General features: G+C 38.8%; 1 protein-coding gene across 2 annotated transcripts in view; it reads left to right on the forward strand.

The window, feature by feature from the left end:
• CHN2 (chimerin 2) overlaps positions 1 to 14,101 on the forward strand; it is a 465,335-nt gene that overhangs the window by 224,063 nt on the left and 227,171 nt on the right. For both annotated transcript variants that reach the window (XM_077491359.1, XM_077491360.1), the window contains 2 exons: positions 4,386 to 4,499; positions 8,381 to 8,666. In XM_077491359.1, the coding sequence (XP_077347485.1) occupies positions 4,386 to 4,499; positions 8,381 to 8,666 (400 nt within the window). The remainder of the gene's footprint in view (positions 1 to 4,385; positions 4,500 to 8,380; positions 8,667 to 14,101) is intronic.

The raw sequence follows: 14,101 nt of genomic DNA on the forward strand, positions 1-14,101 counted from the left end.
TATGAATACATGCTTTCAAAGATACCCATCAGACTTTTTTTTTACAAATTTGGCTGAAATGGAAAATAAGAGTGGCTGTACTTTGTAGAACAATGGCGATGTCTACTGACAATGACTGGTCATTTTGTAAAATAAGAGAAGAGAGTTTTGGCTGATGACATTAAAAAGGAATGTCAAACCGCCATTGGATCAGCAAATAGGAAATATTGTTAATATTTTACTAAAATAGTGTAAAAGTTGTGGTAATAATAATTATAATGTAAAAATATTGAAACTGTTGAAACATTATACTTTATACTGTCAGCATGGTAAATAGAAACAGGCAGAGTGAATTCCACTAGGGGGCACTATATACATATGTACAGAAGTACAGCTGAACCATTATCCAGTGAAACAAATACAAACACATATGTACTTGCAACTACATTTTATTTTAGCTTTTATTGCTTGCAGCCTACAAATGGGCAATGCCTCTGCCCATTTTCTTTGCAACACATTATACTATGTTTCTAAAAATATGTATTCTTTAAAGCCTAACTCCAGGCAGATATTAAAAAACCCTTATGTCCAGTTATGCATTATTTTAAATCAAATAAGGCTTCATGTACACAGGGGCCACAACTTGCAGAGGTGGTTTAACCACTTTCCTGGATCCTGCAGCAAATTATATTTTGCAAATACATTTTTAACAACTGCTCCCCAATCTATATATAAAAAAAATATGATCTTTAATAAACAATTTATTTGTTTCCAGAGTTTAACTTGTACTATAATCAGTAATAGAACGTTGCTCATATCTTGAAATTACAGGAAAAAATAGCTACCTTGCCCTTTTGATTATATTTATTTTATACAAATTTATACATAATCAAGATTAAAAGAAAAGTGATCACATCTCTAACCACTTCCCCGTTAGTTTTTCACACACAGTTTCACGTCAGTTTTTCACACACATTTTAAAATCTTTCGTTTTGACTCATTTAATTACATAAAACCCCCAGAACATTATATATTTCCAGAATGCCTTATAGAATAAATAGAAGAAAGTTAAAAAAAAAATGTTATTGACAATTATTGTTAGATTTTTTTCTAATATACAACAGAACAAAGGATAGAAGATTTTTTTTTTTTTTTTTTTTTTTTTTATCAAACAAGGAAATCTGATCGAGTTGGTAGTTACAATTTTTTATGTCGCAAGATATTTGTACAACTTCTTATCAAATCTATATTTCCAGGAAAAAAAAAACACTAAAATCTATTTTAACATACACAAAAACAATTTCACAGTTTGTGTACAAAATAAAAGATGAGGTAGTTTCAACCTTGAAAACTGCATACTCCTGCAAAATAGTGAAAACTGCAGTATCTAAAATTGTTCAAAAGGTGGAACTGTAAATGCTTTTACAGCTTATTAGTTTGACATTAACCATTATTAATGGACCTAGAATTGTTGCTCTCACTCCAACATTCTTGGCGATATATACAACATGCTTGGTGTAATCGCTGTTTACATACACGTGTGTGGCCTATGCACCCATTTGCATTAGTAGGTGTGCGCAGGGCAATCAGGTTGTTTTTTTGTTTTTTTTTTCTAATTTATTTCATTAGAATTATTATTATTTTTTTTTACTTTATTGCTATCACAAGGGTTCTAACAGGCCTCATCTTTAAGGAGAAACCAGGGGTATATTGGGCCCTCAATGTCTCCCCTGCCCTCCACTGCAGCTAATATAGTACAGCTCATGCTTGATTAGCTGCTTTCCCCGCCTGGGGAATGAGAGCTGTAAAGCTGTGACAGTTATAACATCTCTGAAACCAGAAAATTCAGAGCTGAGTCTCTTCGGGCTTCATACACTGCAGAGGAAATCAGGGATGTTCCCCAGTCTCCTCCCACTCACCATCCAGAAAGCATTTGTTCTTGTTTCGGGGGTTCAGGAAGAGAAAAAAGGGTCCAGGAACCACAGAGAGGATTCTGGTCTGGGAACATACATACTATACATTGGTGCACCATCCAGCTGCAGAAACTTTCAGCCTCCCATACATTTTATCAGGCTTCTGCCATTGGGGGAGGGATGGTGCATCTGTGCTCCCCGTCCACACCAAAATGCCAGGATCTCATGCACCGAGACTAAAGTGTGCATGAGGTCTTTTGTGCATAAAGTTTGTTTACACAGGTCAGCGCACAAGCATGGGGATGAGACTATGCATGAATAATGTAGGAGATGTAGTAGACTAATGAGGTTATCTCTATGCTCACTCCTTTTTTGTGCATGCAGCACACCTGATTACTGTATAGAGGTTTAAAAAGATTCCTGATTCTAAGGCAGGCCATAGATGGTGCAAATTTCTTTCTTGCAACCACGGGTTAAGGGAAAGAAATTTTCACGATTCCCCCATCAACACAGACTGTGCTGACGGGAAATCCCTCCTGCTGAGACATTGTATTCTCCAGGTGGGGAGGCAGGGGGAGCGTCCTCACTAAGAGAAGACAGTGATTACTGCTAGCGGCTGTGGCAGCCTCTAGCAATAATTGCAAGTAAATCTGACAGGCTGGTTGTACCCATGTTGATCGATCAATCAACTTGGTACATTCAGCTTGCCCATATATCGTTCGAATCTCGGCCAGTTCCTGCTGAACCAGCCAAGATTTAAACCCTCTATGGCCGTCCTAATTCAAAAACGTAAAAACATAGAATAGCTGCATTTAAAAAAAAAAATATTTGGTTTGAAAGGAGAAGTACAGCCAAAGCTCGTCTGACTGTGGATCACAGGAGTGCAGTTCCTTCTGCACTTTTGTGACCAGTTTTCAGCGGACAGCGGGCTGAAGTCCGATGTCTGCTGATATCACAGACCCAGTCAGCAAGCCCCTGAGAGCCTGAACTGGCCGCTTCCACCAACCCATCCACAGCTCAGCGCTCCAGTGGGAGCAGGAGGGCAGAGCAGAGAGCAGCTGACTGACAGTCACCAGCTGTCTGCTCAGGGAGCCCTGAGAACCGAGTGATCAATGGTGCTTGATCGCTCGGTTCTCAGCCTTAGAGCCAGCGGGGAACAGATGCAGCTTTGGACTGATGCTGCATCCACCTAGGTAAGTATGATTATTAAATTTAAAAAAAAACATACTTCTCTTTTAATGAACTATTCCTGAAATACAGAGCTGCATTGACTTGTGTATTTTATATTCTAAAGTTAAAAGGGATTGTAAACCCCCAGAGCCCCCCCTTTTACTTACTTGAACCCAATCGTTCCAGTGACGGGGTCAATCAACGCTGCTGTCAATCAAATCCAGTGACACAGGAGACGGGGGGCTGGGTGAGTCCCGCTGTCTGTGTCAATGGACCCTGCAGCAGGACTTGGGAGAGCGCCCGCACAAGTACCTCCAGGGAGAGTGGCTTCTCATGGGGGCACTCGAGAAGAGGAGGAGCCAGGAGCGCCATGCGGGGACCCCAGAAGAGGAGGATCAGGGCCACTCTGTGCAAAACCCTTGCACAGAGGAGATAAGTATAACATGTTTGTTATTTAAAAAAACAAAAAACAAAAAACCTTTACAACCCCTTTAAGCTTTAAGTATATTAGTCATTCTTTGCTGAAATAACTTGGAATTACAAAGGCACAACGTTTTTTTCCCTTCATTGTGCTTTGCATCACCAGTTTTCTAGTCCTAAGTGTATGCTAAAGCACATACAGTAAGGTTCATTTAAACCAAAAAGACCAGACAAAGGTAAAGCAGGACTTCGTATTCATGGATTGCTACTTCTTGTTAGAAGCAATTGTTTCTTGATAACTGAGTTCTCCTTCATGAGACTTTTATTAGACTTGTATTGTGCTACCGCCATAGAGGTGAAAACAGGAAGAAAGCTGCTGAGGAAACATGTTACTTCGCATTCATTTCACTATTTACTTCAGAGAATATAAAGGGCTGAATGATGTTTGTTCCATAAGTGCAAAACATCTCCCGCTTTTATTCTCAGTGCCGGTTTATTAAGGCATTCCGCTTCCTGGCTCATTCTTGTACAAGAATTGCACTGGCCTGGGCTACAATAGGACACCGCTAACCATTTTACGTTCCAGTGTCAGAATGCAGAAACATAGTTGCCAGCATTTTAAAATAATATCCTGGGACAATTTACTGATCTGCTGGTTATGTCGGCATGTCACGCACAGTTGTGTCTCAGAGTACCAGGTAGTAATAAATACCCACTTCTACATTTTCTAAAAATATCGAGCTGTGCCCCATTTTGCATTCTTTTTTTTATATTTTAGTGCTCTTGTTATCTATGTGTTTACCTTTTCATGTTTTATCACATGCAATCAGTTTTTCCTGTATGTCCTATACAGCTTTGGATAATGTTAAAGACAAATTGTCATTGCATGTCTGTATTCCACAGGTTTCACGGCATGATTTCTCGGGAAGATGCCGATGTGTTGCTGTGCGGTGGAGAAGGAGCATACCTCATTAGAGAAAGTCAGAGGCAGCCTGGCTGTTATACACTGGCCTTAAGGTAGTCACTGTGATGTGCATGGCTAATAGTCTGACACCAACAAGTTTGTGTTTTTGTCTTAAAGTGGTTGTGACCCTAAAAAAAAAAAGAAAAGAAAAGAAGATCCTGTTCCTTTAAAGCAGGATATACAGCATAGTGCTTGTGTAGTGCAATTAGTCCCTCTCTATGCTGTAAAATACCTGGTTGATCCTTCCTGTCTCTGTGTCCCCCGTAGGTGTGCTGACCACGGTAATGTCTGCTTATCCATGATACCATGGTCAGTTTACATACCTCCATGAGCCTGCAGTCTCTCCCTCTCCCCTTCCCTCCCTGCCTGTCAACTCGGGAGTCTGTTTCAGCCATCTCCTCCCCACCCCTCCCCTCCAGCCGCCATGGCTGTAAAATCACTAATTGCAAATCCTGGAAGACCCTCTGTTACGGAAAGATATACTGTGCAGTATCTGAGTTGAAAAAATTATGTGAAATAAGTTACTTCACATGATCGCACAGCAGCGCACTGAAATAGGGTTTTTGACTGCAATTTTTTTTTAAAACAGATACTGCACAGTACATCTTTCTGTAACAGAGGGGCTTCCAGGATTTGGTATTCTTGACTTTAAAACCACTTTGATCTCCTCTATGGAATATATATGTCATCAGAAGTTTGATATAATCAAGGGACATATCTCTGAAATGTATACTGTCTTGACTAATACTCCGTTAAGCAAGGCTACATGGAAAAATGGGAAGCGGATCTCCAGGAAAATATTGAGCTGGATGAATGGTATATTATAGCCCAGGGGGCCTCAAGGTCAATTATAAACACTTATATAATAGAAGCAAAGTACATCTAAGACGGTACATGGTTCCGACCAGCCTGGCAACCTTTATTCAAGGGACGTCTCTCTTGTGTTTCCGTGGATGCGGATAGGAGGGAACGATGGTAGGAATGCCTCAAGTTAAGGCGGTATTGGATTAGGGTGTATAATTTAATTTACACTCTCATCCAAGTAAACCTTATCAAAGCCTCAAGATAGGCTCTGCTGGGTTGTAAGGTGGAGTCAGTATCGAAAGCCCAGTGATGTCTCATAGCATTTATATTTATATCGCAAAAATCATAATTGCAAAATTTTGAAAATCAGCTGTAGGGCCGTCCCAACAGTTCAAGCGCAAACTTTCCTGGATTATGATTAATGAGCATATGACAGCAACCTTAAACAATAGAATGCATATGTTCAAGAAAGTCTGGGACCCATGGGTCCGGTATTTGACTGGAGATCCTCGATCTATACCAGATTAGAGCGGTCCCTGGGTGGCGGGATTCGAAACGCGGGGTCATTCCTTTTTTCCCTTTTCAATCTTTCTTCTCTCTTTCTTTTCTTATTGATCTCTGCTGTAGTATAATGAAGGTCTTCTGGCCTATTCCCTAAAACACCCAGAATGGGGATTATTTCCTTAGCATGAGGTCCATTTTCAGGGTAACGAGGGATGTGGTCTCCTCTCTATGTAGGTGTAGACCCCTTTCAATAATGTATAAGGTTGATCTTAAGTGCATCTGAAACCTACTGGAAGTCATAAGCTGAATTTTAATTTTAATGTGCGAGAGCTAGAGGTTCAATAGTTAATTGTATATGGAGATTGAGATGCATTTTGATAATGTCACATTTAGAATAATAAATTAATACAGGGGCTACCTCATGGAGACACGAATAATACAAATGATGTCACCAGTAGCGATCTCTATTTGAAAGAATGCACATTGTAGGGATAATATCCTTTTTTTTTTTTTTTATGTTTGGATATACATCAATTAAGTATATATTTTATACTGTACATGTTCATTGTAAACATTTTTGTATACTCTCTTGTGAAAACTTGAATAAAAACATTGAATGATTTTGTTTCTGCAACATTTGAAGAACATTTGAAATAAACTCCCGTTTCAAATAAGGCCTCCTTCACACAGACAGCCGAGGGGTAGTAAAACAGACAGTTTAGTTGTGGCCCGACCACCGATTTAAAGATCACATTATAGCTAAAGGGTGCTATTCACATGCCTCAGCCACAATGGTTTGCAATACAGCCATGACAAATTTACCGCAGCATAACAAGTTGACAGGTGGCACCGCCATTCAAGTCAATGGGGCTGCACCTCAACTGGAAGTCAAGCATTGATTTGCGGTAGCTTCACACTTACAGACTCACTGCTTTTTTCAATATGAAAAAAAAGGCATTCAGGGGGTGGCAGGATCACCTCCTAAATGCCCAGGCTAGAGTGAACCTAGCCTAATACCCTCTGTCCAACCTAGTCCTCTTTTTAGTCATATACTACTGTTGTGTTATGTTCGATTTTATGTGAATTGCACTGTGAATTCAATTTGGGGCTCTCGCACACGGGAGTATGTAGGACATATGGCCATATATGCCTGTATTTGTGTCACTTGGGAGCCACATCTGCATTCTGTAATGCATGTCTATAGACAGAATTACACAGCAGATGTGGCTGGCAGGCATATTTCACTCTGTGCAGCCATGCATTATTATATATGCCCGTGTGTAAGAGCCCTTTGTGTGGACATTTTTAGAGCTTTTTGTGACCTTTTTATGTTTTTTTTCCCTTTGGAAAGTGTATTTATTTTTACCTCCAGTACTGAATGTATGTTATGGCAAGGGGTAGTGGGATATGCTGCATGGACTAATGTTGCCTACTGCTGGGGGATCTATTGTTGATGGTGGTCTTATACTGATGGGGTTCTATGTTTCTGCAAGGGATCTAATTTTGAGGGAGGGGTCTACTGTTGCTGGCTGGTGGACGGTCTATTGATGCCGGCTGCTGAGTGATCAATTGTTGCTGGCAGGGGTCTGTTGTTGCTGAGTGTATTTATTGTTACTGGGGGCATCTGTTGTTGCTAGGGGATCTTTTATTGCTGGGGATCTTTTGTTGCTGTGTGGGTCTGTTGTTGCTGTATTGATCTATTGTTGCTAGTGGGGTGTACTGTTGCTGGCCGCAGAGGATCTATATTGATAGATGATACTGCAGATTAAGGTACCATAAATAGATATGAAGGTGAATAGATAAAAGATATTTAAATAAAGGTTCAGTAGATAGATAGATGGATACTGTAGATACAGTAGATAAATAAATGGATACATTCTACTGTAGATATACCGATAATAGATAGTAAATACTATAGATAAAAGTACAATAGATAGATAGATAGATAGATAGATTGCTCAATTTCATTGTGATATTTTACCTAAAGTAAAAAAAAAGTTGTTTTGGATAGAGTGGCAAAGAGTTAAAACCTCTGTCAGGTTTCTGTTGCAGTTTGTGTCCCCACTGGGGAGATTTCCTCTTTCTATTTGTTCTGAAGACCATTATCACCAGGAATGAATATAGGGGAAAATGTATTAGTCACCAAAACAGAAATGAAGGGGAAATCTTCCAAAGGTAGTACTTGTTCTGGTAAGAACTATTGTGTTTAAAAATAGATTTCTCTCAGCTTGAAAAATATTTCCTCATTTTCTAATGGGCCTACAGAATGAGAAATGAAGAAAAAATCTTACTAATGAAAAATAAAAGAAACCTTTGTATTTGGATAATGCTTAAACAATACAGTTAGAATATTTTGAACAGAATGTAAAATTCTGAAATGCAGCAAAGCAACACTTACAATAAACCAAAATGTAAAGTCATGACAAATACAGGGTGTGAGCAGATCAGCCCCAATCCAACCAGACCTGCAAATTGGGCCACATTGTAACAAAGCTGTAACCATTTGTAATACATTAGGTGTGTGCGACTTCTTGTCCGTTTGTTTTTCCTTGCATTTGTAATACATGCCTAGAGTCGGAATACAGAATAAGTGTTTATTGTAACATTTTTGTTTTTGTCTGCCCAGGTTTGGTCACCAAACACTGAACTACAGACTTTTCTATGATGGCAAGCACTTTGTGGGAGAGAAGCGGTTTGAGTCAATACATGACTTAGTAACTGATGGCCTTATTACCTTGTACATAGAAACTAAAGCTGCAGAATACATTGCAAAAATGACAACCAATCCTATTTATGAACATATTGGATACACCTCTCTGCTCAAGGAAAAAGTTACCAGAAGACTGAGTAGAACGAAGAATGAATCCAAGAGATCCCATGTGTCAAATGAAGGACATGCCCCTGTGGAAAAGGTGGGTAGACATTTTTCTTGTACTCAGTAATCACACACACATAATTCTAGCCATGATCCACTTTCTGCACAGACAGTGCATGTGTGCACTTTTAATAAGGATTTCTTCAAACCATAAGAGTAACAGTTCAAAAATGTGAAAAAATGCCCCAAAACTTGAAAATATAAGTATTAAAACTCAGACTAAAAGATGAATCCACCTCCTCTTTTCAGTAGGTACTGGCAGGCTTGTTTACTTTCTAGCTGACTGTAATTGTGCTTTTGGTGGGGGGCTCTGGTTACTACTGGAATTTATATGACATAGTGTACATTTTATTTCAGTGTAAGGTTTTGCCTCAGCATATGAAAACTGATTTCAAGCATGAAAATAAATATTTACTTCCAATAATGTAGTACGTATAGTATATGTATGTTGCGGGCAGAATGATGAATTCACTGCTGCAATGCACTTGTACAGTCACTAGAGATCACAAAGTGCTAAAAGCAAATAGCTCCTGTGTAAGGTTAGCTGCAGTGTAGAGAGTATATTTGTGCATTCTGCTTTCCACTATTGGCTTTCTTGAATTGTATGTAATGGAGAGATGGGCAAAATTTAGATGAATCATGTTTTAAAAAATAAAGATCTATTTATTTGTAGACAACTACACCCTCATGTAGTAACATATCAGAAAGCTGGTTATGTCTAGAAAGTATATTACCTATGTCTCTTTGTAGTAGTAAAAAGTAAAGAGTTTAACAAATGTTGTTTGTTGAAGTAGACCGGGGCAGGCCATACAGATTCTGGATAATCATCATTGTAAAGGCCTCCTGCTATAAGTGCACAGTTGTAGACAAAGGCGTAGAGGGGTTTTAAAGAGAGAAAGATATCAAGGGAAAGGAGGCTAGGAAAAGCTGAATGAGAGGGGTTGATTTACTAAAGATGAATAGACTGTGCACTTTGCAAAGTGCAGTTGTACTCTGTAAGAGCTTAGTAAATGAGCAGAAGCTCTGCTGACTTACATCATCCAATCATGTGCAAGCAAAAATGCTGTTTTTTTATTTTATTTTCCATGCACATGATTAGGTAATCTTTGAAAAGTGAAGGTTTACCTCATTTACTAATCTCTGGACTTTCCGAAGTACACAGTTTACTTGCTTTTAGTAAATCAACTCCATAGAAACTTAGAATGAGAGAAAGGTGAGTGGGAGGGGGTATATGGGTTAAGGAGACATACCTCCCAGTATTCAAGTTTGATAAGTAAACTCATGAGATTTTTTAAATTGTGGGAGTTTTAAATTGTGAGGTATCCAAGAAAATTATCCATGTGGTCAAGGTAGCAGTGTACAGTAGGTGGAATACTTTTCATGGTGCTGAGCTATCAAATTCAAGCCCCATAAGATTTAGAAAAAGGTAATGCAGGGGCTACTTACTTCTAACCGTTTTTGATCTCCAGTGATTACATAAGTGACTTATGGCTCCTGGGAGTAAAGACATTGAACCAAACATGTAACTGAAGAAGGTCCTTCCTTATTCTCACTTAAAAAACAGATGCAGACAGGCTGAGAATAAATGGAGTAATGTTTACACTGGTCCGAGACTCTGATGTCAGCCGCCAAAACACAGGAAAAGGAAAGGCAAAGACATTAGGCAATATTTTCAAATGGTTCTGCATACACTAAAATGGCTGATATCCTTTAAGAAAATTGTATCTTAAAACCAGCCATACTTGGATCAAAATTCAGCCGACTCAACAGGGGCCGACCAAGATTTGATCCATCAATGGGCAGGCTGATTGTACCCAAATTGATCCATCATTTCGACTTGGATACAATTAGCCTGTTGGATTTTTTTACATGCAATTATTGCTGGCGGCTATAGCTGGTAGCAGTAATTGTTGAATTCTGCAAGCCGACACCTCCCCCCCCACACACACACAGAACACAATAGCGCTGTGGGATGAATGATTTTGTTGAGGGGGGAAGGCCTTGATGGAAGGAAAGAAATCAAATAATCTATGGACTGCTTAAGTGTTATAATATCATATTATGCTTTCCTTGAATATTATAGGATATAACTTGCCAAGAGCAAGAATCACTTTAGAAAAAAGAAGAAACAAAATAATCCTAGCGTCCCAGCACACATGGCGGTTATAGCACCCCAGCATCAGAGTAAAGTGTAATATGACTGTCTCTTATAATTTACATTTAGCACACTAGTATCAGCTGAGACAAACCCTTCCATATAAAGCTAGTCACCTTTTCCAGAGAATGCTTGTAGTGTTAATGTGATTTAGTTAAACATGACTGAGGGAAATACCACAGTTCACAGATTGCACAGGCAATTTGAGTTCATACTTGTGTGACCTTCAATGGTATAGAAATTAGCAGGCACCTCAGTCACCGCAGAGGTTCTCATCCCCGTGGGAAGGTTAATGTCAGTTTTTATAGAAGAAATAAGAAGTAACAGCTCATGAAATGTAACTGTAATGACTGCTTTGCCTGGAATATCAGTGTTGATAGGAAGTGTCTATTGTTGTAATTAATGCATTAGATGTACTCACTAAATGTCAGGCTCAAGTTAGTCATTTAATTAGAAGGGTTAACCAGGGAATATAGCAGAGTGTGCAATCACAATGGTACACAACGTTCATTGTAGCTAACAAACGGCAGTACTCAGGATTTAAACAGAGACTAAACAATATCCCTATTCTACAAAAAAATACACACAAGTATCCACTGCAAGACAATGGCATAATGCATACTAGCACATTATGAAATACCTTAGAATGAAGCCCTCCAGAAGCGTGCTGTCACCGCTGACAGGGCTTCCATCTTTACCTGGTCTTCCTTTTCGTGTTCGCTTTCTCCGGCCGTCTGATTGGCCACTCCTCGATAACCTCACTTCCATGCATGCGCACAGGAGTCACGGACCGAGGCACCGAGCTCTGAAGGGATGGCACCGGTATGCTGTCCCTTCAGTGCGAATGCACCAGGGATATCACTGGCTACATGTAGTGTGAATATCTTCTAACAATACAAACAAATGGCCACTGCCCTCATCTTTAACTGGCTTTTGCAAAAAGGAGCACATGGAAGGGCAACACATGCAAAACATAATCAGAGAAATTCCGGGCTCACCTTACCAACCAGCCTGCAAACAACAAATTTTTCCTTTCTAACAGTATGTGTTTAAAAACAGGGGTTTCGTCTGCACACATTTGCAAATAGATGCTTAAGTTACAGAACCCCGACAAGGCACAAGGCCATTCTTTTCTGTAGTCTACTAAACGATGCAAGTTTAGGAGATATATTCACTGTATGTACAAGTAAGCCTTATTATAGGCTTACCTGTAGGTACAAGTAAAAAAAAAAGGGTTTACTTCCACCTTAATGGTTCTGTAATCTATTCTACATACAATTGTTTCTTACTACATTTTTCTGTCTGCTTGTAACATCATCCATGGGCTCCTCAACCTCTTAATTTTCCCTCCTCACTTCCTTTTGTTGTGGTCATGTTCACTGCTAAATTCAGACTAAATATCCCATAGTCCGTAGTTTATCTTAGGAGAGATCATGGCTACATTCCTACAGTGGGAAAATTAAGAAAACATGTAGCCACCCTCTAGCAGGAAGTCCAATCACAGCAGCAAAAAATAAAATAAAAAAAATGGAGGAGGCTAAGAGCAATAAAAGGTTCTTTTAGATTTTTTAGTTAAGAATACATACTGAAATATAAATATTTTTTAATATTACTAATGTGCTGGACAGCCAGAGGGGAGCATATGCTGAGTGTTGTGTTAGCTATCAGTGGGTTCCACTAAAGGGTCTATGCTTTAGAGTCAAGGAGGTTGTTTTACTAAAGTCAAATAGGTAGAGGGAATTTTCCATTAGCTTAGTGAATGTCATAAAAATTCACTTTGCAAGGAATACCAAATTGTATGCAATAAAAAAAAAACATTTTTTTTCTTGTTTGCAACATTATAAGATGATGGAAAAATCAGCAAAAGCGTCACGCCATTAACTACGATAAGGTATTTGTCTTTATTAATTGACTCCAATATGTCTGCATTCTATGGGCTCCAGGGTCATTGTGGACAAGATAGGGTACTTCTTGAATGTGGGGTCTTAGCCAGAGTGATGGATCAAAAAAATTACACATGAAAAATCCTTAAGGAGGAAGGAAGCAGTATGAATTTGTGGGCAAGGTCCTAGTCAAGTTTGTAATATTCATTAAAAGTAAATATATCAAATCCCACTGGTGGCCTCACAAAACAGTCCTGAACATATTTCTTCACAAAAGAAATGTCATCTGGTCACAAGCAGCCTAGGTAATGCACTGCCTTCCAGATGCATCTTGGGAAAGTGATGCCCTCAGGCGTCACCCTAATCTGTCCAACCACTTCCTTAGATTTATGAGATTCAACATTCCATAGATCTTTGCATCTCCTGATCTCTTTTATCTCCAGTCTAGGTGTGGAGTAAACCCCTATTAGATTGTGATGATAAATCATACAAAATCGGATCCCCAGCACCAACTTGTCCTGAGCAGCTTAAAGCTGGCCATACATTGGAAGAATTTTGTTTGAAACTTTTCTTTTTTTTTAAGGAATGATCTTTTGATTTTCTAATAATTAGTGGGTTCAAATCGATGTTCCTTTTTGAATGAGGTGAATAGAAAATTCAAAGGAGCACGATAGAAATTTTTCTTGAACAAATTTTTAACAAATTTTTAACAGTGAGTGTGGTTTTTGTTTGGGAAATGACATGCGTTCGAAAATTGACTGTTGAAAGCAAATAAATATTAATAATAAAGCACTTTCAATTCAGATTCATAAGTCATTGATTGTATTGATAAGAATTTTCATACGAATGTTTTAAAATCAGCTTAAGCATTTTCACTGCCTTACAATATATCTTGAGGGATTGACGTTGTCAGTCTTCTGACTACTAATTCTGGCCATACACAGTTCGAATTTTAAAACTGATATTAAATCACCTACGCAATGATAATTTCCAACACAGGGCAGCTGCTCTCTTTCAATGCAAACATATTGACTAAAAGACTAATATAATGAAAGCATGCTACTCCATTTTACATCTATGTAGAATGGATTACCCAAAAATAATTATTGTTTTTGGGTAATCCATTCTATAAAGATGTGAAAGGGAGTAGCACACTACAGTTTGAATTTTGGCTGATTCCTGCTGACTTGGCAGGAATTTGCAGTATAGTCTATGTTTATCTGGCGCTCCAAATTGAGTAATCCTTAGGGATATAGTCTGTGGCTGTAATAGCTGGATCATGATGTATCCATAGGTTGGGTGGTTGGAGAAGAAAGGGGTATTAAGGGTTAAAAAGAAAGGCAGCTATCCTTCAGAGTGTGTCCAGAACTCTGCAAGACATGTAAGGAAAAAACAGGGAGGGGGAGGTGCCAACCTGAATGTAGTATTAAAATC

The sequence above is a fragment of the Lithobates pipiens genome, unplaced genomic scaffold, assembly GCF_037356315.1.
Source record: "Lithobates pipiens isolate NorthernLeopardFrog02 unplaced genomic scaffold, aLitPip1_a1.2 Scaffold_19, whole genome shotgun sequence".
Lineage (NCBI taxonomy): Eukaryota > Metazoa > Chordata > Amphibia > Anura > Ranidae > Lithobates > Lithobates pipiens.